General features: G+C 42.2%; 1 protein-coding gene across 1 annotated transcript in view; it reads right to left on the bottom strand.

The window, feature by feature from the left end:
- LOC136632270 (free fatty acid receptor 2-like) overlaps positions 1–24,967 on the bottom strand; it is a 39,775-nt gene extending 14,808 nt beyond the window's left edge. Inside the window, exon 1 of the mRNA XM_066607043.1 lies at positions 24,708–24,967. Within this exon, the coding sequence (XP_066463140.1) occupies positions 24,708–24,748 (41 nt within the window). The 5' untranslated portion in view covers positions 24,749–24,967. The remainder of the gene's footprint in view (positions 1–24,707) is intronic.
- Between the last annotated feature and the right edge of the window lie 706 nt (positions 24,968–25,673).

Raw genomic sequence — 25,673 nt, 5'->3', positions numbered from 1 at the left:
ACTATAATACTGCCCACTATATACAAGAATATAACTACTATAATACTACTCCCTATGTACAAGAATATAACTACTATAATACTGCCTCCTATGTACAAGAATATAAGTACTATAATACTGCTCCTATGTACAAGAATATAACTACTATAATACTGCCTCCTATGTACAAGAATATAACTACTATAATAATGCCCCCTATGTACAAGAATATAACTACTATAATACTGCCCCTATGTACAAGAATATAACTACTATAATACTGCCCCTATGGACAAGAATATAACTACTATAATACTGCCTCCTATGTACAAGAATATAACTACTATAATACTACCCCCTATGTACAAGAATATAACTATTATAATACTGCCCCCTATGTACAAGAATATAACTACGATAATACTGCTCCTATGTACAAAAATATAACTGCTATAATACTGCCCCCTATGTACAAGAATATAACTACTATAATACTGCCCCTATGTACAAGAATATAACTACTATAATACTGCCTACTATATACAAGAATATAACTACTATAATACTGCTCCCTATGTACAAGAATATAACTACTATAATACTGCCCCCTATGTACAAGAATATAACTACTATAATACTGCTCCCTTGTACAAGAATATAACTACTATAATACTGCCTCCTATGTACAAGAATATAACTACTATAATACTGCTCCCTATGTACAAGAATATAACTACTATAATACTGTCCCCTATATACAAGAATATAACTAATATAATAATGTCTCCTTTGTACAAGAATATAAGTATTATTATATTACCCCCACTGGGAAGAGCCCACTAACTAATTTTAAACATAAAATATAACTTTTATTCACTCTGTAAAAAATTAAGTTCACTGACAAATAGAAATGAGCGAGCGTACTCGTCCGAGCTTGATACTCGTTCGAGTATTAGGGTGTTCGAGATGCTCGTTACTCGAGACGAGCACCACGCGGTGTTCGAGTCACTTTCATTTTCTTCCCTGAGAAATTTGCGCGCTTTTCTGGACAATAGAAAGACAGGGAAGGCGTTACAACTTCCTCCTGTGATGTTCCAGCCTTATACCACCCCCCTGCAGTGAGTGGCTGGCGAGATCAGGTGTCACCCGAGTATTAAAATCTGCCCGCCCGCGGCTCGCCACAGATGCATTCTGACAGAGATCAGGGACAGTGCTGCTGATGCCGGAGCTGCTATAGGGAGAGCGTTAGGAGTTATTTTAGGCTTCAAGAACCCCAACGGTCCTTCTTAGGCCATAGTCAGAAATCGCAGATCGCACCTATCTGCGATCTGCGATTCCTGTTCTCTTCTCTATATGCGCTCAACGGGGCCGGCGGCAGCAGCGCCGAGCCCATTGAGAACATATAGAAGACAAATCATTCTTCTCTGCCACAGCTGTAACAGCTGTGGCAGAGAAGAACGATGTTTGCCCATTGAATTCAATGGAGCCGGCAATACAGCAGGTTCCACTGAAAGCAATGGGCTGCCGGCGTGCGCGGGATGAATTGTCAGGAAGGGCTTAAATATAGAAGCCCTTCCCTGCAATTCATCCAGAAATGTGTTAAAATAAAAAATATATATATACTTACCTTGTCCCGGCAGACAGAGTTCAGCGCGGCCGCCAGTGGGTGTGAAGGGGGTGTGAGTTAGACCTGCCTCTGATTGGCTCAGGCTGATACACAGATATATATCAATCTAAATGATCAATTTACGATCAGTAAAGTATCAACACTGTAGTTCCAATATCAATGGATTCTCTTGGTGGACAAAAAGTATATAAATTATGCACGATCAACTTGTTTTTGTGTGTCGTGCAGAAATTAATTTATTCTCCCACAGTCGACGCGCTTCTTCAGTCACCTCCAACCTGTGACTGATTCATCAGGATGGGGAGACAGTATATTACAGAAATAGGTCCACTTTGATGATGGATAGTGAGGATGTATTAATCACTTAGCAAAAACTCCCTTCTTTCTTGGGGATTTTTATATGCAGTACGGGAGTTTTCTTTTCCCCAAAATTTGATAATACTTGTGGTGCAAATGGTCTGAATTATGATATTAATTGGTTTCAGCTCAGCACTTGAAGTATCCAGCCCAGATTGATTTAAGTTTAGTCGTGGTTAACGGATGCCATCCGAGCTAAATCTCTAACCACATTAATGATATCACTCGGGAATCATGTGGTTACGATGATACGCGGACTGGTATCCAACTGATGTATGTATCTTCACTGTGACTCTGTTAGACTAATGGTCATCAGTGTGATCTTATTCCATAAATTATTCTAGTAACTTACTGGGGTACTTCTGTGTAGCTGTCCCTGATGTTTGTTCATAAATAGAGATGAGCGAGCGTACTCGGAAAAGCACTACTCGCTCGAGTAATTTGCTTTATCCGAGTATCGCTGTGCTCGTCCCTGAAGATTCGGGTGCCGCTGCGGCTGACAGGTGAGTCGCAGCGGGGAGCAGGGGAGAGCGGGCGGGAGAGAGGGAGAGAAAGATCTCCCCTCCGTTCCTCCCCGCTCTCCCCTGCAGCTCCCCGCTCCGTGCCGGCACCCGAATCTTCAGGGACGAGCACAGCGATACTCGGATAAAGCAAATTACTCGAGCGAGTAGTGCTTTTCCGAGTACGCTCGCTCATCTCTATTCATAAACTATCAGTAGCTAACAGATGTTACACAGCTACTTGAAATGTTTTTATATAGGCGGTCATAAACACAGTTGGGCCTCAATATTATGAGCCCATTGATAAACTGTGTTATCATTAGTGTCCTTAGTGCAGCTTTAGGTTAGTCTAAGTCAAAAGCGCTAGATACTTTGGCTCAATTGCAGTGACTGAACACTAAAGCTGACTTAGTTTGCTGCCCGGATCACTAATGAGAGCTGTAACATAGTACTGGAATCGGATGTGATATCTGATAGCACCCTCCAATTGTTCCCCCACACCACAGCATGTGCAACCGCCGGGATCAATGTCCCACAATAAACTGACAGACCTGGTATCCTCTGGTTTGTCAGGGTTTAAGTATACCAAACTCCTCCCCTCTCATTGGGGGCTCATCTCTGTCTGCACCTATCACAAGGCGCCGGGCCTTGAAGTGGGCGTTCCCATCTGCTGCGATCATGTGACCGCTAGTGTCACATGACTCAAGTCATGTGACCGCGGGTGTCATGTGACCTGTTAACTCACGAGGCGCCTTTAGCTATTGCAGAAATTCAGCGTTATATCGTGAGTCCCGCTGTCTTACTTGACAGTTTGTTGTTAATCTCTCACTTGCTGTCTGCTTGTTCAACACCCATGCTCACTGTCCCCTTATGGCAGGGTTCACACGGGGCAGATTCCCCTCGGAAATCTCGCGGTTTGGCCACAGCAAAAACCGCGAGATTTCCGCCGGGAGAACCGCTGCGGTTTAAGCCGCGGCAGCTTCGAAGCGGCCCGGCCGCATGCTTTTCCGTTGCGGCCGGCTCTCCCATAGAGGAGAGCACGGCCGTGACATAAATAAACAAAAAAACGAAAGTAAACAGACATGCTCAATCTTTGGAAACTGCGGCTGCGGCGGCCGCAGCCGTGGTTTCAGCCTGACTTACCGCAGCGGATTAGCCGTCCCGTGTGGGTGAGGTTTCTGAGAAACCTCGTCCACATGGCTGGCTAATCCCGTGATTAGCGGCCGCGGGCGGTTTTGCCGCGGGCGGTCCTGCTGCGGCAGAACCGCGGCAAATCCGCCGTTTGTGAATGCAGCCTAATTGTTTGAAATCGCTCACTTTTAACGGAGAGACTATCTCCAACTGTTTTATTATATGAATAATGTATTAAATAGGCGATCCTATTGTTTTATGATCACACTACCTAGCAAACCATTATGAGCAATGAACATTAGAACAGGGCTGTCGTGTCATTTCTATGATTTGTGCAGTGATATTTATTTGGAGTGGTATCTTTTAATTGTAGCTCAAGCTAACAGCAAATGAACTGATTTTTCTTGCTGAACAAGACAAGTGTTTCCATAAAAAGACTACACCATTGTCTTAATTATGGTTTCTTGTTTTTATTTGATCCATTCATCTCAAAATGTTACTATTATAAACTGTGTGTTATTACAACCATATTTAATTTACAAATGTATTTTTGAGGTCCTCACATTATATTCATGGTATCTATTAACTCTTAAATGAAAGGAGCAAACGACAAACATTCATTCAAGCCATTTGGAGCAACTGAATTCAAGCGATGGATCCATCTTGATTCCTTCTGAAGTAGATCGCGATCTACATTGCCTCTACGTGCCGTCAAATGCAGGGTCTCGATTCCTCTAAATACCACCTTATGGGGATCATTCCCATGTACGTCTCGGATGCGGTTCACTAAACTAGTGCTCTCATTCCTGTTTATGTTTCCTATATGTGAGAGCACTCTTCTTCCCAATTGTTGGGTCGTCTTACCTACATAATCCTTTGGACAAGGACATGTTGCGACATATATAACGGCTGTGGTTCTGCAGTTAATGAAGCTCCTAATGGAGTAGGTTTTCCCCGTTGCTGCACCGGTGAAGGTTTTGGTCCTCTCCATAAAAGGACAGGCTTTGCAGCCCGAACACCTGAAAGAGCCTGAAATTGGGTGTTGATCCAGCCAGTTTTGTGGGTCCACTTTGGGAATATAGTGGCTGTGCACCAATCTGTCCCTCAAGCTCCTCCCCCTCTGGTATGTAATAGAGGGTTGCTCAGATAAACATCTTGTGAGGTCAGTGTCCCTTCTTAGATTGTTCTAATATTTTTGGAAAATTCCCCTAACTTTGGCGGATTTTTCATCGTATGTTGCTATCATCCGTATTAAACCTTCACCCTGTTCTTTCACTTTTCTTGATAGGAGCTCAGTTCTTGTTCTTACTGCCACTGCCATTTGCGCCTCTCTAATCACGTTCTCTGGATAACCTCGTCTTGTGAATCTATCCGCCATTTCTCTAGGTTTTACTCCGAATTCCTGGGGTTCAGAGCAATTTCTTTTTGTCCTCAAAATCTGCCCCTTTGGAATGCCCTTTTTAAGGGCCCATGGATGGTGGCTTTGATAATGGAGGAGATTGTTGGTAGCTGTGGGCTTCCTGTAGATAGTAGTTGCCAAGGTGCCAGTCGAGGTTTTAGAAATTTGGAGGTCCAAGAACATGATTGATTGGGAGTTAATCTCTGATGTGAACCTCAACCCGAAATCGTTTTTATTCAACATACTGACGAAATCTTGAAAGGAATCAGTATCCCCTGACCACAGTATAAGCACATCGTCAATGTACCTCAGCCAGATGTCTACCATGTTTGTCCACTTTAAGTTGGATTCCTCAAAGACAAATTTTTCCTCCCACCAGCCCAGGTAAAGATTTGCGTAAGTGGGGGCACATGGGCTCCCCATCGCGGTACCCTTGAGCTGGTGGGAGAATTTGCCATTAAACAGAAAATAATTATGTTTAAGGACGAACTGTAATAGTTCTATTATGAACATGTTATGCAGACTAAAATGTTGACCCCTTTGGCTGAGGAAGTGCTTTATTGCTTTGAGGCCACCATGATGGGGAATAGATGTATAAAGAGCTTCTACATCTAAGCTTGCAAGATAAACTGTTTCTGAGATGCAGATGTCATCTAGTTTCCTGAGTACGTCGGTGGTGTCTTGAACGTATGAAGGCAGTGCCTCTACGAAATTCCGAAGAACTTTGTCAATATAGACACTTGGATTTTGTGTAATGCTGTTAATCCCAGAGATTATTGGGCGACCTTTAAGCAGGGACAGGCCCTTATGAACTTTGGGTATGGCATAAAACGTCGCCACCTGAGGATGACTGATATGTAAGAACTCAAATTTTCTGTTGTCAATCAAGTGATTTTCTAAAGCCTTGGTTAATATTTCTTTTAATTGTTGTGAGAATTCATCAGTAGGATCCTTTGAGAGTTTACCATAGCTTGAAGTATCTTTTAGGAGCTGTAAACACATTTCTTGGTAATCTGATTTATCCATGATGACAATATTTCCTCCTTGATCTGATTGTTTTATTACAATGTTGTGACCTTTTTCTAAGGAGACCAAGGCATTTTTCTCGATTACTGAGAGATTTTGGTGATGGAAACACTTTTCTTGTGATGGTAATTGAAGTTCTTGTTTTACCAGAATTTCAAATATATCAATGTGTGGATTATCACCAACAGGCGGCATACTAGTACTTTTATTCTTCAAGTTCGTAAAAGGGCCTTCCCCTATGGGTCTGCGAGCTTCTTGTGAGAGCTGTTCTAGGTCGTTAAGAGCAGTGATGTCGCTCGGATCAAGATTCAATTCAGTGCTTTTCTTACGCTCTTGGTTGGCGTAATACTTACGCCAGCGTAGCTTTCTAAGAAATAGCACTAAGTCTTTCTCCCACGTAAACAGATCAAACTGATGTGTAGGCACGAATGACAGACCTTTTTCGAGGACTGCAATTTCCTCCATAGACAGAATCTTATTTGACAAATTAATGATGGTCATATCTTTCTCAGGATCCGGTAGACTCACTGTACTCTTATTAGTGGTCCCTTCATCCATTAAGTTTATTAAGGTGGTCCCCTGCGTTCGCGTAGTAGATAGGTAGACATTGGGCCTAAAAAACGATCTCCAGTCGGATTATATATTCTTCCCCTACATTCTGCAGGGGAAAGCACGCTTCTCATATTGCCTGGGATGAATTTTCTACTGTTCTCAGTGTTCCTTCCTGCTGAGTGATGCAATGATATATCTACTACAATACTGCCCACCATGTACAAAAATGTAACTACTGCATTAGTGCTCAATATGTAGAGGGGTTGTCTAACTTAATCTTTTTTTTACATTCTTGAGCCCATGATGCCATGGAATGTGACCCGTGATGCATTGTGTTGGGGCCTCCTATTGGCTGCAGAGCTCACATCGGTAAACAACTACCTAGCTGCTACAAAGTAAGCAGACTGACTGGAGAAGCAGAGAAGCAATGCGTCAGCACATAGATATTAATTTTATTTGTTAATATATATTTAATTCCCCCACAGCCAAAAATGGATTGGAAAACCTTAAGTATATAAATATAATACTGCCTCCTATGTACAAGAATATAGCTACTATAATACTGCCCCTTATATACAAAAATATAACTAATATAATAATGTCTCCTTTGTACAAGAATATAAGTATTATTATATTACCCCTGTGTACAAAAATATACCTACTATAATAGTGCCTGCTATGTACAAGAACATACCTACCACAATACTGCACCTATGTACAAGAATATAACTATACAATACTGTCCCCTGTGTACAAGAATATAACTACTATAATACTACCACCTATGTACAAGTATATAACTACTATAATACTGCCTCCTATGTACAAGAATATAACTACTATAATACTGCTTTCTATGTACAAGAATATAACTAATATAATACTGTCCCCTATGTACAATAATATAACTACTATAATACTGCCCCCTATGAACAAGAATATAACTACTATAATACTGCCCCCTATGTACAAGAACATAACTAGTATAATACTGCTATTATGTACAAGAATATAACTACTATAATACTGCCTCCTATGTACAAGAATATAACTACTATAATACTGCCTCCTATGTACAAGAATATAACTACTATAATACTGCTTCCTATGTACAAGAATATAACTACTATAATACTGCCTCCTATGTACAAGAACATAACTAGTATAATACTGCTATTATGTACAAGAATATAACTACTATAATACTGCCTCCTATGTACAAGAATATAACTACTATAATACTGCCTCCTATGTACAAGAATATAACTACTATAATACTGCTTCCTATGTACAAGAATATAACTAGTATAATACTGTCCCCTATGTACAATAATATAACTACTATAATACTGCCCCCTATGAACAAGAATATAACTACTATAATACTGCTCCCTATGTACAAGAACATAACTACTATAATACTGTCCCCTATGTACAAGAATATAACTACTATAATACTGCCCCTATGTACAAGAATATAACTACTATAATACTGCCCCCTATGTACAAGCATAAAACTACTATATTACTGTCACCTGTGTACAAGAATATAAGTACTATAATACTACCACCTATGTACAAGTATATAATTGGTATAATACTACTCCCTATGTAGAAGAATACAACTACTATAATACTGCCTCCTATGTACAAGAATATAACTACTATAATACTGCTCCCTATGTACAAGAATATAACTACTATAATACTGCCCCTATGTACAAGAATATAACTACTGTAATACTGCCCCTATGTACAAGAATATAACTACTATAATACTGCCTCCTATGTACAAGAATATAACTACTATAATACTGCCCCCTATGTACAAGAATATAACTACTATAATACTGCCCTTTATGTACAAGAATATAACTACTATAATACTGCCCCTATGTACAAGAATATAACTACTATAATACTGCTCCTATGTACAAGAATATAACTACTATAATACTGCCTCCTATGTACAAGAATATAACTACTATAATACTACTCCTATGTACAAGAATATAACTACTATAATACTGCTCCCTATGTACAAGAATATAACTACTATAATACTGCCCCTTATGTACAAGAATATAACTACTATAATACTGCCCCCTATGTACAAGAATATAACTACTATAATACTGCCCCTATGTACAAGAATATAACTACTATAATACTGCCCCCTATGTACATGAATATAACTACTATAATACTGCCCCTATGTACAAGAATATCACTACTATAATACTGCCCCTATGTACAAGAATATAACTACTATAATACTGCCCCCTATGTACAAGAATATAACTACTATAATACTGCCCCCTATGTACATGAATATAACTACTATAATACTGCCCCTATGTACAAGAATATCACTACTATAATACTGCTCCTATGTACAAGAATATAACTACTATAATACTGCCTCCTATGTACAATATAACTATTATATAATACTGCCCTCTATGTAAGGTAAGGTAAAGTCCTCTGGTGTAAGCACTGAGTCGTGACTGACTCCTAGGGTGACGTCATCTAATAACTGGGAGGGCGATGGCAAACCGCAAAAACAGTCTGCCAAGAAAATGTACAAACTGTGAAATCATGCTAGGACTCACAACTCAGTGCTTGCGCCAGGGTACTCATTTTATTGACCTTGAATGGATGGAAAGCTGAGTCCACCTTGTGACGGCTACCTGAACCAAGCGGGGATTGAGCCCACAACCTTCAAGTTGTGAGCGAGAGTTTAGGACTACCTTACACTTTGCACCACACGAGGCTCATGTCCTATATGTACAAGTATATAATCTCTATAATACTCCATCAGCAGTGAGTCTGAGTCACATTTAGTGTTCTTATTCTTTGGTCCTAAAGAGAATAGTACAGGAAGGAGTTAAAGGCCAGTTAAGCAGCACTTATAGCCTTGTTATTATAACATAAGGAACAATATTTATGTATAAACAAAACATATTTACTTCATATTATGGGATGGTGGATCTTTAAAAAGACACTTAAAAATCACAACATTCACTAACAAGGATGAGTCCTCCAGAGAGTTATTATATACAGTTTACCCACAGCTCGTTTATCAAGGTTACAGATGTCAAAGGGGAACCAAGGCTGATTCTAGAATACAATGCTGCTAAGTGGACGGCAGTCAAGATAAACAATCCAAATTCCTTAAATTCCTTCGGGTGCGAGTACATGAGCATTAGCGGCATGGATAATGCCCGCGTTTTGCCACTTATGGCCTGGCTACATATGGACTTGCTATTTGAAGTAAAGGCAGGTCTAGGTGCAGCCCAGCAATTAGTGCTGCAAGCCTATCCAGCAGCTGGTAACAGTGGTGTAACTGAAGACCAGTGTGAAGGTGGAGGTTGGGATGAGTCCCTATCCACCAGAGGGGCTGCCACGGCTGCGGACCATCGTTAAAATGTTGGCATAGTGGAGGCTGATTCTGTTTGAGCCACTGCAGGCTGCCTTCACACTTGCGATAAGATCTCACAATGTTTACGCAATGTGAGAGTGCGAGAAAACACAGAATTATGAAAGACGTGCTTTTCAAAGGTTTCATTCCCAATTGCGATGTTTTCTGTGATGTTGCGAGATTTGAAAATCACAGCCTGCCCTATCTTTTTAAGTTTTTTGCCTTTTTTTAATCGACCACGTTTTTCATTGGAGCCTCTGTTTTAGTGCATTGCAACGCACGAGCTTGTGATGTTCGTGCGATGCCATGTGTTTTTAACATTAGGAACTCCTACTGTCTATGGCGCGAGAAAATCACAAGCGGCAGCGATGTTTTTCCAATAAAAACATGATGGGCGCTCAGACATCGCATGAGCACATGTGCGATTTTGCTGCGATTTTCTCGTGATTGCCATTATATGCAGATAGGGCAAAGCTGCAACCCATTGGGCTGTTGGTGCAGGTTACCCTTAGGGTCCAGGCCTCAAAGCGCAAGAAGCTGCCTGCTTTGCTGGCTTATCTTACTGAAGCCCGCCATACACTGCCCTCTGCCAGGAAACTGGACAGAGATGTCACAAGGATCGAGGAAGAGCTGACCAGAAGAGACCCCTACTACGTGTTTAGTCACGCTTTCTACGGCTGATTCAGGATTTGAAAAAAATCCAATGACTAGCTGACCTCTGACCTCCGGAAGAATTTATTTGGCAGTTTGGTGTACTGCATTTTGGCTCTCGTTGGCTACAGCTCACAAAAAATTGTGTGGAGCTTTAGCTATACTTAGAGGTCAGCTAGTCATTGGGTTTTTTTCAAATCCTGAACCAGCCGTAGAAAGCGTGTTTGCTCTCATACCCACGGCTTTCTGAGACAGCAGGCAGCGTATATCAATGGGAGGAACAATACACCTACTATAAAGACGGGGGCTTTATATGTTACCTACCTATTGAATAGCCGCAGCAATACAACTAAGTTGGGAACATCAATCTTAGTGAACTGACCTATATTCTTTCTCTATCCATAAGTTGTATACGGCTGGATACAGGGATAGAAAACCGGTATCCTTGATACAAAATACCTTTTGCCTAGGCGGTTCATACATTGCTTTCCCCTCTTTAAGATAGGGGTTAGGTTTTATATATATATTTTGTTCGTGTGTCTAGAATTTAGGATTTTGAGATCCAAAATCCTTTTTATTTTTTATTTGATGAATAAAAGTTATGTTTTAGAGATTCCATTAGAACCATCACTGTGTCATTTTGCACTGTAGATCGGCTACTGAATGTCCATGGTGGACATAGCATTGGGCTACAACACGCATCAGACAGCACACGGATGCACGCCTGTCTGCTTTCCAATCTCTGCAGGCAGTGGACATTGCATATCCCATTCTCATCCGTAATATAGCCCAGAATAAGACATGCTGCGGTTTTTACCAGTGTTCCGTGTGAAAACTCGCACATGTGAATAGGCTTATAGGCTATAATGGGTCTGTGTGCTGATCGTGAAATACACGGACAGCACACAGATGGGAGATACACCCGTGTGAATGGGCCCTCAGTGTCGCCAGTTATATGTGAGAAGGGAATATCTCATAAGTAGAGATGAGCGAACGTACTCGTCCGAGCTTGATGCTCGGGCGAATATTAGGGTGTTCGGGATGTTCGTTATTCGTAACGAACACCACACGATGTTCGGATGTTCGGGTTACTTTAACTTTCTTCACTGAGAAATCTTTTCTATATGTGCTCAATGGGGCCGGCGGCAGCAGCGCCAACCCCATTGAGAACATATAGAAGACAAATCCTTCTTCTCTGCCACAGCTGTAACAGCTGTGACAGAGAAGAACGATGTTTGCCCATTGAATTCAATGGAACCGGCAATACAGCCGACTCCACTGAATGCAATGGGCTGCCGGCGATCGCGGGATGAATTGTCGGAAAGGGGTTAAATATATAAGCCCTTTCCTGCAATTCATCCAGAAATGTGTAAAAATAAAAAATATATATATACTCACCTGGTGCCGGCAGACGGAGTTCAGCGCGGCAGGCTGCAGTTCTCCTGAACTGCTCTGAACAGCTGTGAGTAGTATTCAGCAGCCAGGGATTTAAAATCCCCGCCTGCTGAATAAGATGCCTCTGATTGGTCACAGCCTGACCAATCAGAGGCCAGCCCTCACTCACACCCATTCATGAATCCATGAATGGGTGAGTGAGGGCTGCCTCTGATTGGCAGCCCATTGCATTCAGTGGAGTCGGCTGTATTGACGGCTCCATTGAATTCAATGGGCTAACATCGTTCTTCTCTGCCACAGCTGTTACAGCTGTGGCAGAGGAGAACTTGCTGTGTCGTTCCCATCATTTTCTTGAATTGCCAAGATTTTCACACATGAAAACCTTAGCGAGCATCGGCGAAATACAAAAATGTTCCGGTCGCCCATTGACTTCAATGGGGTTCGTTATTCGAAACGAACACCCGAACATCGCGGGAAGTTCGTTTCGAATAACGCGAACCCGAACATTTTGGTGTTCGCTCATCTTTACTCATAAGCAGACTTGCCATTTAGTATCTAGGAAAAACTTTTTGAAAACTGCTGTTGAACCCCAGTAAAACCATATGAGCTGTCACCCAGGTTTACCCCCATACAATGTAAAACCCAACAGAATATTTTGTGTAAGTATGTAACAAGAGGGTAATCCAATGATTTATATTCCTGGAATAGATTTAGTTAAGATGGTAGACTCCGTAAAGCACAGCCGCCGCTGTTTACAATATGGAGGATTTTAAGGGTAGTAGCAGTGATACATAGTAGATGTTCTCTGTTTCTACTGCTGCAGTTAAATAACACGAACAGGCAGATTTAGTACCTTGTAGTTTTACAATCCGAATTTCCTCTCATGTGTTATCAAGATTGGATTTTATAGGACTCCTCTCAAGGCCAGTGTCTACACTTCATTATGGCAGGTTTATATGCAGCAGTACCAGCACATTATGTTCCTGGGTTTTAAGATCCCAATCTACCCTTACCATATACAGTACATGGTCCAGCTCAGCGAGATCAGAGAACGCAAAACCAGTTCCTGGAGTGCAATCAATCACTAGTATATGCAACTGCAGGAAAAGAAATAAGTGAACATTTTGTATCAACCTGGATTTCTGCATTGATTACTAGTAAAAGGTGGTTTAAAGCTGCTTTCACATCTTAAGTGGGGATTCCGTATTCCTGCTGCATTCAGGAAACAGGAAAGGGGAATCCCTGGCCGAAAAAAGTCTATCTTATAATGGAATCGGACAGCGCCAAACGGACCCCATTGACTATAATGGAGTCCCTTCTGTTTCCGTTCAGCAGCCCGTCATGCAGCGCTATTTCTTCTTGGTATGTTGTTTCGAATCTGCGATGGAACTTGCGAATGGAGGTTCCAGCTCAAATGTGAACCTGGCTTGATATCCAAGTCACAATTATAGACAGACGCAATGTAATTAAACTAATAACACACTAACAGTTGTATCATTCATGACTTTTATTGAGCACACTAAGTAAACATCCACAATGCAGGGAGAAAAAGTTAGTGACACCTTGAATTTAATTTCCTGCAGCAATCACTTCCACCAAACATTTCCTGGAGCTGCAAATAATATTTGCATAATGTTGAGGAATTTTGAACCATTCCTTCCTGCAAATGTACGAGTTTTTCAGTTCATCAATATTTCTGGGATGCCTTGCATCAATATTTCTGGGATCATCAGTGCTTTTTTTCCCCAAGATTTCCTATGGGAAACAGAGACCAAAGAGGTCTCCTTCTCACATATTGTACCCTATGTTTTGTCCTGATTCCATCTTGCTGTCTGTCCCTATGCAGTTTTCTGCATATAAGGTAGAAAGTGAGATGGAGCTTATGCTGGATAAAACAGAGCAGTGTGAACAGATCCTAAGTATCGGAACACTAATCCTATGGTCATTCTTTTCTCTATTACTTGCGCAACTATCAGTCATTGTTATCTGTTATCAGTCATTCCAGGCAAAAAAAGTTAAACATTTTAGGATGCTTTTACACTCAGCTGCGGAGAAAGTGCTGTGGAGTTTCTGTTGCGTTTCTGCAGATGGACAGATTAACGAGCTGCGTGGAATTTACTGTGTTCTTGTTGTGGATTTTGTATAAACGCACCTCTTCAGGAAGGCATACCATATCCGCTAAACCAAACCCCTCTGTACTCCACCCGATAACATGCTGCCTGTCCTGCTGACTGCAACCCCTGCTACCCATAATCAACCGCCCCCCTGCAGTAACACCGATACAGCCACCACATGGCTTAAGTCTGACCATTGTCTATGTGTATAGCATCCCACACTCTCCATCCTGCCATACCTTGGACATCTCCAACCTTCTGTATCACCCCATTACTTGTAGTATGTAAGCTCGTTGGAGCAGGACCCGCACCCCTATTGTTTCCATCAACTGATTACTATGTAACCATGGATTTTGGTGTGGATTTTATCTTTCCCATTGATCTCAATGAGAAAATCCACAGCAGATAGGCACAGTTTCCGCAACATAAATAGACATGCAGCATTTGTCAAATTCTATGCTTTTCCGAAGGAGAAAATGTATCTGCTTTATTTGAAAGGGATTTGTGATTCATGTGCGTTGTATTGTAAACACTATGGAGCTTCCGCAGAAATTCCGCTAGTGGAAATTCCACGTTTACTGCCTGTGTGATGGCAACCATTGTGTTATACTGTATTTTTATAAGTTTATAGTCCCCTCAATTATTGTTGTTCAGGGCAGATGGACATTTAATCATCATAATAGAATTAGAACAATTTAGTATATTCCTTTATGTGGGAAATGTGCATCAATAGGAAGTTTATTTAGGCCCCCTGTCCACGGCAGTGATTTCGCCGGTGGTAAATCGCCGGCGAATCACTCCGTCTGAAGCTTTCCATAGTGTTGCTATAAAAAGTGCCGGCCCCGTGTCCACAAGCAGAGAACCATTGCGATTCTCCGCTTGCGGCCGGCAATTTGCAGCATGCTGCAAATTGCCCCGATTCTCTGCGGTGAGCCCATCTGTCAGATGGATCTCCACAGGTCAGCCTGTCTACTGACTCCTGCTCCTGGGCAGTGGCTCTCGCGGCGGAGATCTGCTGCGGGACTTCGCAACGCCCGTAGACACTGGGGCCTTAGGGTATTTCGCTTTCCTGCTATGTTCGGGGAGTAGGAAAGGGGAATCCCCATGGCCGAATGGCTCCCTCTCAGGGCTCATTCACAAGGGGAGCTAAGCACTCAAAAATCAAGCATCTGAACGTTACCATAGGAAACCATTAGTTCTAAGAGTCGCATGTTTTTTACTCCCATGATTGTTGTGTACCTAAGGTAGATCCCCTTTTAAAAGAGGCCTTAGGATTGAATTAAATAGTGCTGATCAGACCCAATTAACTATAATGGGGTCCGTTCGCTTTCCTCTCAACTGTCTGGCTTTTCTATATAGTGTTTTTCCTTCTAGTATTCTGCGCCAAATCTGTGACAAAACCTCCAACCAGAGGTTCCTATGCAAATGTGAGACCACCCTAAGGAAACTCTCACACACACTACCGGCAAAACGTAGCGATTTTTATAACTGCGTTTTGCTGTGATTTTACTGCCTTTTTTTGGGACGCAGGTTACAGAGTTCGACAGCGGTTTTTAACGCACCCCATCATTATGATGGGTGATGAGGTGCGTTAAAAAGTGCAAAACTACGGCAACTGCAGATAGCTATAGGGTGTTGTCTGACACTAACTGGTTATTGTTACTCTTTACTTCTTTGGAAGTAATAAAAAAGAGAAGCGAGATCAGCAAAACTCTGAGCTTCAACCACTGACTTGTGTCTAAGTTCTTCTCCGATGCATTGCATATATAATTAGGCATACCTGATTGATAATGCTATGAGTATTACCTAAATTAAACGAATATTCTAACATTTCCAAAGATCATCTACTTCAGCCTATTAACCCCCTCCCCCTTGTTGATTCGGAGGAAAAAAAAACAAATCAATGTTTTTTTCCCCCAATTTTCTTATTTAGGCCTCGGTCAGACGGGCGTTTTTTGCCGCGATTTGCGGATCGCATGACGGATGCGCATCTGCAAATCGCGTGACCGGGGCCGAAAAATCGCCGGAAAAATCTGCTCCTAGCCGCGTTTCCTTTGAAACGGGCCGGAGCACAGGAGCGCTGTCCACCCCATTGAATTCAATGGAGCCGGCATTAAAGCCGGCTCCATTGAAAGCAATGGGCTGCCGGCGAGCGTAGGATGAATTTTCGGGAAGGGCTTAAAAATATAAGAATGCTATTGAATGACAGCTGAGAGCTGCCCCTGATTGGTCCCTGCGCTGAGCCGATTAGAGGCAGCACTCACTCACCCATTCATGAATTCATGAATGGGTGAGTGAGAGCTGCCTCTGATTGGTGAGGGCTGTGACCAATCAGAGGCAGCCCATTCAGCAGACGGGGATTTTAAATCCCCGCCTGCTGAATACTACTCAGAGCAGTTCAGGAGAACTGCCGGCCGGCCGCGGCTGAACTCCGTCTGCAGGGACAAGGTGAGTATATATTTTTTTAAAATTTTTACACATTTTTGGATGATTTTCAGGGAAGGGCTTATATTTTTAAGCCCTTCCCGAACATTCATCCCGCGCTCACTGGCAGCCCATTGCTTTCAATGGAGCTGGCTGTATTGCCGGCTCCATTGAATTCAATGGGCAAACATCATTCTTCTGTGGCAGAGGAGAATGATTTGTGTAGTATATGTTCTCAATGGGGTTGGCGCTGCTGCCGCCGGCCCCATTGAGCGCATACACAGAACACAAGGAATCGCAGATCGCAGATAGGTGCAATGTGCGATTTCTGTTCTATAATTTATCAGACAAGCGCATAAAAAGCGCCCATGTGTCCGATACCATTGCAAAGCAATGGTTCTATAAAATCGACGGTCACATGCACATGCACAAATCGCTCGAAAAATCGCCCGTGTGACTGAGGCCTTAAGGTGAAAAAATTCCTTTCAGACTCCTGGCAATCGGAATAATCATTAGATCAACAACCCCTTTGAAAAATTCATTGGCTATAATATTTAATAATGTAAAGCTCAAGGAAGGTGTCCGGGCCCCTCTTGAACTACTTTAGTGAGTTTGCTATCACCAATTCTTCAAGCAGAGAGTTCCATAGTCTCACTGCTCTTACAGTAAAGAACCCCCTTCCATGTTGTTGTAGAAATCTTCTTTCCCCTAGATGTAGAGGGCATCCCTTTGTTAGTCACAGTCCTGGGTATAAATAGATGATGGGAGAGATCTTTGCATTGACCCCGACTCTCTGTATTATGCCCTGATATAATTATACATAGTTATTAGGTCAACCCTCAGCAGTATTTTTTTCTAAACTAAATAATAACCCTTAATTTCAATAACCTCTCTGAGTATTGTAGTCCACCCATTCCATTTATTACTTTAGTTGCCCACATTTGTACCCGCTCAAGCTCTTTTATGTCCTTCTTGAGTACCTGTGCCCAAAACTGCCCACAATGTTCCATGTGTGGTCTGACCAGTGACTTGTAAAGACGAAGAACAATATTCTTGTCATGTGCCCCTAGACCTCTTTTGATGCACCCTATGGTCCTATTTGCCTTGGCAGCAGCTGCCTGACACTGGTTGCTCCAGTTAAGTTTACAGCTAACTAAACTCCCCAAGTCCTTTTCCATTTCAGTTTTGCCCAGTGGTTTCTCATTTAGTGTGTAATGGTGACAAGTATTTCCCTGCCCATGTGCAGAACCTTACATTTATCAGTGTCAGGCAGGATCCACACGGGCTAGAAAATCTCGCTAGAAAATCATTGCTATAAAACGCATGTATGTGAGGCCCATGATTTCCAATGGGTTTATCCACATGCGAGATGTTTTGTAGCCTGAAAGAACCCATTGGAAACCATGGGCTTCACATACATGCGTTTTATAGCAATGATTTTCTAGCGAGATTTTCTAGCCCGTGTGGATCCGGCCTCAAACCTCATTTGACACTTTTCTGCCCAAGCCCCAAACTTATCCAGATCCATTGGCAATCACATTCTGTCCTCTCCTGTGTTAATTACTTTACATAGTTTTGTTTAATCTTCAAATATTGATATTCTACTGCACAATCCTATCTAGTCATTAATAAATATATATAAAAAAATAGAGCCCAATACTGTAACTGCCCACTAGTAACGGTGACCCAGTCAGAGTATGTACCATTAATAACCACCCTCTGATATCTATCACTGAGCCAGTTACTTGCCCACTTACACACATTCTCGCCCAGACCAAGCATTATCATTTTATATACCAACAGTATCAAACGCTTTGAAAAAGTCTGGATAAACAATATTCAATGACTCTCCCCGGTCCAGTCTAGAACTTACCTTCTTGTAGAAGCGGATCAGGTAGGTGTGACAGGAGTGATCTCTCACAAACTCATGCTGATATGGAGTTATACAGCTACTTTCCTTGAGGTACTCCAGGATAGCATCTCTTATAAACCCTTCAAACATTTTACCCACGATAGAAGTAAGACCTACCGGCCTGTAATTTCCAGGTTTGCTTTTCGACTCCTTTTTAAATATTGGCACCACATTGGCTATGCGCCAATCCAGTGGAACAGACCCCATCACTATAGAATCCTTAAATATAATAAACAATGATCTGTCTACCATATTACTTAATTCCCTTAAAACCCAGGGATGTATGCCATTGGGACCCAGCGATTTGTTTATATTAATCTTTTTAAGACGGTTCTGCACTTCCTCCGCGGCTAGACTGGTGACATTTAGCGGAGAGTTTACGTTATCACTCTGCATCTAATCTGACATTTTAATTTCCTCTGTGAATACACTGGAGAAAAGAAATATTACATAAATTTGCTTTCTCATCGTCCCCCTCTGCTATTTTTCCTTCATTATTTATTAAAGGATCAACACTTTAAGTATTAATTGTGCTTTTTATCTAATTGAAGAACAGTTTATGGTTACTTTTACTCTCTTAGGAAATAAGTTTGGCTGTCTTCATCTTTGCTGCTTTTATCTGCTTTTTACATAATTTTGTTCCTTGTAGGTTATTAGTGCTTCTTCACTGCCTTCTTGTTTTAGTAGTTAAAGTGCTTTTTAAGTTGTTTATTGCCCCTTTTACATCTTCATTGAGTCACATTGGATTTCTCCTATTCCTAATTCTTTTATTCCTGTAAGGTATGAACTGCTCACAGTTAAGCCTGGTTTAGACACAACGATTATCGCTCAAAAGAGGTCTTCTGAGCGACTTTTGAGCGATAATTGTGTGCCTTTACAGCTTTGTGCTCCAAGCGGGGTATAAAAAAGACAAGTTGGGCCGCTTGTCTTCTGCATTCAGCTGTTCTCTGCTCGGAGCGCTCAGCTGTTATACAGCCAGGCGCTCTGAGCAGGGTATGCAGAACACAGCTGGACCACTGTGTTCTTTATACCCCGGCTGTTCATGGAGCATGAAGAACACAGCTGCACCGCTCTGTTCTTCATACCCCACCTGTGTTCAGGGAGTGGGATACAGCTGAAACAATACTATCAGCTGTATCCTACTGTGAACTCCTGATAAGGCTGATTGTTCTCTTTTAGCACGTTGGAAGACTACGTTCAGCGACGGCTTAACGAAAACTGCACGATGTCAGTGCAGTTAGATACAATGATTATTTTTGAGCAATAATCGTTGTGTCTAAATGGGCCATTAGGATTTAACATGTTTTTAAACATTTCCCATTTATTGCCTGTACTCTTCTTTCTGAGGACATTGTCCCAGTCAGTAAGATTAAAGGGCATCACTAAGCTGATCGAAGTGTAAATGCATTATATTATGGTCACTATTTCCCAGGTGCCCTTCAATCTGCACCCCTGTTATTCTGTCAGTTCTATTGATTAATAATAATTCCAAAATAGCCACCCCTCTAGTTGGGTCCTGTACACGTTTGGTAAGGTAATTATTGACAGAAACTTGTTAGCCTTCTAAGATCCACATTTCAGGTTTCACAGTTTATATCCAGATTGTTGAAGTCCCCCATAATAATCACCTGATTGTGATTTGCTGCTTCATCTATTTGCCTCGGTAATAGATTTTCAGTTCTTTCTGTTATATTTGGTGGCCTATAGAAAACCTTTATGGGGATTGTATTACTATTTTTCCCTTCATGTATCTCTACGCATACAGACTCCACATGTTCATTTCTCTCCCATATATCTTCTTTCAATGGGCTTTAAACAGGACTTTACATAAAAACAAACCTCTCTGCCTTTCCATTTTTACAATGCCTTCTGAGCAGACTATAACCCTGTAAGTTCATCACCCAGTCAAAGCTTTTATCCAGCATGTCTCAGGTATTCCCACTATGTCATATTTTTCCTCAGATATTATTACTTTGTTTGTCACCTTTATTGAATTCTAGCATTAGTCACCATACAGTTTAGAAGATTTGGGTTATTTTTTATTTTAAGTCTATCACTGTTAACTGTTCTGACCCTCCCAATGCTTCACCACCATTACTTAGTTCCATGTCACTGTCTACATTGTCTTCCCCTCTACTGCTCTGGTTTCCCTTCCCTCCAGTCCCTAGTTTAAACACTCCTCACACCTTCTAGCTATCTTCTCACCTAGCATAGCTGCACCCTCCCAATTTAGATGCAGCCCATCCCTACGGTAGAACCTATAGCCAACAGCTCTTAAACTACTTGTTTGCCTCCCTAATCTCCCTCTGCCTTTCTGGTGTGGAACATGGTACAGAAAGTACTTCAGAAAATACTACTTTGGAGGTCTTTGCCCTAAGCTTACATTTTAATTTCCTGAAATCATTTTTAAGGACCCACTCCCTACCTATAAACTTGTCATATGTACCATGACCGCTGGATCTTCACCAGTCCCTCCCAGTAATCTGTCAACCCAATCCATGATGTGTCGAACTCGAGCGTCAGGAAGACAACACACCATTCAACAATCTTGGCCTTTGTGGCAGATTGCCCTATCTGTCCCTCTAGTTGAGTCTCCCACTACTGGGACCTGTTTAGGCTGCCCTGCTCTCTTATTCCACTTCTTACTGGAGCAGATATCCCCCCTGGCAGTCAAAGAGCATAACAAAAGAGAATGTGATAAAATCCTGGTGGTGAAGGCACAACACTCTAAGCCAGTTGAAAGCTAAAGGTCCAAGAGGAGATAGTGAAAGCACTTCTTTTTTATTTAACAACATAGAGAACCAGCCAGTGAATACACATTTCAAGGTCGAGCCCCTTCCTCTGGTCAGCTGGATTAAACACAACAGGAGGCCTGGGGGTGACACAATTTCAAAGGTATTGAAATTGCGTTGCTTTACCGTGATTTTACTCTCATTTTCAGCCGCAGGTTTCTTTGTCCAACAGCGTGTTTTAGCGCACCCCATCATTATGATGGGTGATGAGGTGCGCTAAACACCGAAAAATAGAGCAGACAGTGCTAAAAATTGTGGCACTGTAAAGTGCCATCCAGTGCCAGTGCCGTGGTTGAACGCATGTCTGTGAGGCCCAATTGATATCAATGGGAGCGTTATACCACAATTACCGCGGCATTCAAAACACCATGGTAATTGGGGTAAAAAGTGTTTGTGTGAGAGCAACCTGACACTCCTTCTCTATACAGTGCCAATTCTTTAATATTTGATACAACTGATGCTCTAGTAACCCTGTTACATCATACTGTGCTGCCAATGTGCCGCAGTATAATGTGCTACAATGTAAAGTATGTAAAGTATTTCTGTGTAATATGCTAAGAGCATAAATTGTACATATTACACTTTAATGTGATGCATTTTACTTCCTCTTGTTCAAGGAAAATGTAATTCATAAATAATCGCAGTAATTGGCCGGGGGGGAAGGGGTGGGGGTGGGGAATTCTTGTAAAAAGATCTGTGACATATTTATTAATGTGGCAAGACATGATACATTCCTTCCCAGATCATATTTATTAATGTGGCAAGACATGATACATTCCTTCCCAGATCTTAAGCAACCTTCTTTTTGGCAGATACCCTGATGATCCATTACGTCACTCTCACACATGCACTTTTTACTGTGATTACCGTGATGTTTCGAACGCCACGGTAATCGTGGTAGAACATGCCCATTGATTTCAATGGGGCCTTGCAGACCTGTGCCCGGACACGGCGCTGTCTGCTCTTTCTTTGCGCTTTTTAACACACCTCAGAATGATGGCGTGCATTAAAAAAAGCTGTAGGTTGCAGTAAATCTGTGTTTGAAAACGCTGATAGGAATCGCCGTAAAATGCCACAATCAAAATCGTGGCGTTTTACCAACACCATGTGTGAGAGTGGCCGTAGGGCTTTCCATTCCTCTGTTCCATTTTTTTAAACTGAATTTAAACGGAATCTGTTTTTTCCCATTGCAACCAATGATAGAAAAAAACACTAAAATGTTTCTTTTTGAAGCCGTCCCATTTGACTTCAGTTTTTTTTTTTTACAGGGCCAATAGTGCTGCAAAGTTTTGTGGTCATGTTCATGATTCAACTTGGAAATTTCTATGACCGTGAACTACAGATTGTAAAAAATCCAACCTTTGTCGATGTTTGCAATCTGCAGTTCGTAGCAACTTGCGAGTTGCATTATGACCCCATTGACATTAATGAGAGTGTGAGGTCACAGGGTTGCACAGCAGTCACTGATCACGCAGCCTATGTCACAACCAAAGTTACTGTTTAGCCCTAGCTTTATTCAGGAGACCTTCAGTAGAGGCCGCCAACATGTAATACTCCCGGTGTTGGGAACTACAACTCCCAGTCTGTCCTGAGAGCTGCAGTATCCCAAAAGTTGGAAAGTCACAGAATAGAGACCCCCACCACCACCTAAGGACATGTTCACATGGGATTCTTTTGTCTTGATTTTCTGCGGATTTTCTTAATAACCAATCTCTGCAATGAATGTAACAACCCAAAGCCCAACCTCTTGACCGCACTGCAATACATCCATCGTGTATGCTCTTCAATAAACTTTATACCGCCATGAAGAACCTTTCTTAAGTAAACTCAGTCGATCTTTAGGATATCACTCATCGGCCTCTGCAAACCTCTTGACACTTATAGTTTTAGCCTGTGGAACTTTGGCACCAAACTTGACACATCTGATGAAAAGTTATCCCGTCACCTTATAAATATTTGTCCTTTCCTCCGGAGCTTTGTGCTTTATGACTATTAATGTTTAAAAGGTGAAATGAGCAGAGACGTCCAACGCTGCAGGAGAACAGCAGTCGCCGCACAGAGACTGTCACTCAGCTGTCTCAGGGAACTCTGACTATACAGGACTAGATGCCTGGTTCCGAGTCAGGAGTAGAAAGTCTGCGCATTTGTGTTAGTGTCTGTGCGCGTCGCCACATCCAGCTGGACTGCTGCCATGTTTGTTTTTTTGATTGATTGCAACATGACAAGATTATGACTTTCATCTGCAGTATTATATACTTTATATACAGATTAAAAAGATGTGTAAATTCCTGTGTGACTTCAAATAACCTTAATATTTTATCCCCAGTATCACTCACCGAGGTCCAGGAATATGAGATATGAGGGGCTGTTTGCTGAAATCATCATACTCTAAAGCTGCCTATGATATGGAAGAAACACTAAGGGCTCCTTCCCACGGACGGCGGAAATCTGCTGCGTTGCCCGCAGCTATTAGGTTCTATTGAACCTAATAGCACAATGCTCACGGAATTCTGCACCGTGAAATCTCCCGTCCTCTCCTGCGGCATGCTCTATTTGCCGTGGGTGTACGCGCAGACGGCTTCCATTGCAGTCAATGGAAGCCGTCCGTCACGCTATCTTCCACTGTAGCACAGTGGAAGATAGCGTGAAACCGCTTCCCCGCCTACCGCCGCCGCGTCATATTCCACAGCGGAGCCCGTCACGGCCGTGTGCAGCCGGCCTATGGTCGCCTGCACACGAATGGATTTGCATTGCAGAATCCGCGGTCGGCGTACGCACGGCGGATCCGAAGCAAATCCCGTTCATAGCATGCTATGGAAAAGCACTTGTTCCTGCACACTTGCGGAAACGAATCGTCATTTCCACGAGCAGAGGAAAAATTGCAGCATGCTCTATTTTTATGCAGTGTCTGTACAGACGCCCCATCCACAATTTATATTGCAGATAGGTCGCGGGTATCCATGTCCTCGCCTGGTGATGGCACGGAAAAAAACAAATCTGTACTATGCATGTCCAATGCCGGCTTGCCGTGGTCATCTGCAGTACAGAAAAGATGATAAATGACAGATACGCAGGGTCCCTGGCCGGGCACAGAGTCGGGTTCTGTCGTGGGCTGCTGCATGCAGAATCTGACCCATTCATGTGCAGGCTGCCTGAAAGTGAAAAGTTCTGCAACTTTTTAATATGCTTTGTTTTAATTTCTCACCTGTTTGTTTTGGATTAAAACATTTATTGTTTATCCTCAGAGGCTTGAAAACTCGGGAGTGATATATTTGTCCTGTACTAATACATAGTAGCGAACTATCATACTAGATTGGACAAAAACTATCTATTTATCTAGCTATCACCTAACATTCTAGCTTATATATAATATCATAGTCTATAATATATTGAAATACATAATGTATAAAATTCAATATTAACATACCCAGAGTAGTTGGATGAGTCCATCTCTATTGCAGCTGTCATAGAATCCGTCTGTCTCCACTTTATGGATTATCATGTACAATGACTTGCAAACTTCACATTCCAGGAAGAAAAACAATCCTGCATCTGCAACAATTGAGGTGACTTTATATCTAGCGACTGGATGATACCTCTGCATTTCTCCTTGGGTTAGGGATAACCATAGTGAAGGGATGTGTCAGGCAGTGCTGCCAGCAGAAGGTTATAGCTCCACTGCTGCTCTGCCTGTTGCCTGCAGAGACTTAAGTAAACTTGTAGAAGGCTGACGTCACATTTCCACGGGAGATACAAGACAAAAACACTTACTGAATGACAGAGAAGGAAATGTAAAATGTCAGAAGCAGACACACCCCGAGACAAGAGGAACATGCTGAGTGAGGGCGAAATGCAGCAACAAGTAGGCAGAGGCCAGGTGGGCTATGGTCTCAGTGTGTAATCAGTATCTGCCTTGTTAAAGGGGTATTAAGGGCCTGGTTATATAGTGCTCCGTGCAAAGTTTTTATTGGTAGCCTCTAGAGATGAGCGAGCATACTCGTTAAGGGCAATTACTCGAACGAGCATTGTCCTTAGCGAGTACCTGCCCGCTTGGAAGAAAAGATTCCGAGTTGCGGGAGTGAGCAGGGGGGAGCGGGGGGGGGGGGAGAGAGGGAAAGAGAGATCTCCCCTCTGTTCCCCCCCACTCTCCCACGCCGCTCCCCACCCCCTGCCGGCACCCAAATCTTTTCTTCCAAGCAGGCAGGTACTCGCTAAGGACAATGCTTGCTCGAGTAATTGCCCTTAGTGAGTATGCTCGCTCATCTCTAGGAGCCTCCCTTCCCCATCATAACAAAAAAACAGGGATATAAAGTTGGAGTAGTGGAGTCGGAGTCAGAATCCCATTTTGGTGGAGTCGGAATTATAGAAATGTGCAGTTTATAAAACTTAACTT

Source organism: Eleutherodactylus coqui, chromosome 6 (assembly GCF_035609145.1).
Source record: "Eleutherodactylus coqui strain aEleCoq1 chromosome 6, aEleCoq1.hap1, whole genome shotgun sequence".
NCBI classification, from domain to species: Eukaryota; Metazoa; Chordata; class Amphibia; order Anura; family Eleutherodactylidae; genus Eleutherodactylus; species Eleutherodactylus coqui.
The sequence above is the reverse complement of the archived record's forward strand: the minus strand, read 5'-3'. Positions and strand labels throughout refer to the sequence as shown.